The sequence below is a fragment of the Euwallacea fornicatus genome, chromosome 14 (assembly GCF_040115645.1).
Source record: "Euwallacea fornicatus isolate EFF26 chromosome 14, ASM4011564v1, whole genome shotgun sequence".
NCBI lineage: Eukaryota > Metazoa > Arthropoda > Insecta > Coleoptera > Curculionidae > Euwallacea > Euwallacea fornicatus.
Window position 1 is genome coordinate 3,170,984 of NC_089554.1, and position 894 is coordinate 3,171,877.

Sequence of the window (894 nt, forward strand, 5' to 3'; positions counted from 1 at the left end):
AAAACAACGATATTTTTATTTTTCCTTCCTTATCATTAAACAAATAAATAAATTAAATAACAACAAAAATCCATCTCATTGGCCCGGTTTATACCCTGGCTGCAGTCCAAGGGGCAGTGGCTGACCATCGAAACTCCTTCCATATCCTGAGTGACCACCACCGCCTCCATAGTCTTCATGAGCTACAGAATGAGAGTGCGACGAGCTGTATACAGGCTTGGCAACTACTTCATAAGTAGTTTTGCCACCTCCTCCGCCGCCTCCCTTAAGGGCAGCCAAGGCTGACAACACGAGAGATAGCAACGCTGCCATCAAAGCTTTCCCGGCTAGAGCTGCCAAAGCTCCCATGGCTATGGCCATGAGGGTCCCCTTCATCATAGCAGCAGCTGCCAAAATGTACCCTAAACCGCCTCCATCCCCTTTTTTGCCACCACCGCCGCCTAAACCACCGCCTCCTTTACGAGCTGAAGCGCCATCCACGCTATTGTCGCTCCAAAACTTCAGCTTGAGTGAGTGGTTATTAAAAAATTGGCTCACTTTCTTCATCAAAAACATGTCTAATCGTGCTTCAGAATCATTGGGGAACTCCCTGGCTAGGTCAGCAACTATGTCTGCAGTGTTAGCACTAGCACTCACATTTTCTCGCACTATTGACACGCCTGGCAGTAGATTATAGTTGGCTTCTTCATTGAGCTTTTCAACCCAGTTCACGATATCCAGTTTGAGGCAGGTTAGGGAATATGTAGTGTCACAGTTTCGCAAAAACGACTTTTTAAACTCACTTTTAGACTCATCCCCGAACACGTGGTTAGATGTAAGGGAGAGTATAAAAATAATTGGCAACCACATTGCTCTGATGAGGACTGGCAGAAGACTGTGGGAGTGTAAAATCTC

General features: G+C 46.2%; 1 protein-coding gene across 1 annotated transcript; it reads right to left on the minus strand.

Annotated features, from left to right (window-relative positions):
• LOC136343364 (uncharacterized) lies at positions 1-890 on the minus strand. The gene has a single exon (XM_066290056.1). It carries the CDS (start codon positions 847-849, stop codon positions 76-78), a length of 774 nt encoding a protein of 257 aa, XP_066146153.1. The 5' UTR covers positions 850-890; the 3' UTR covers positions 1-75.
• Positions 891-894: the final 4 nt, after the last annotated feature.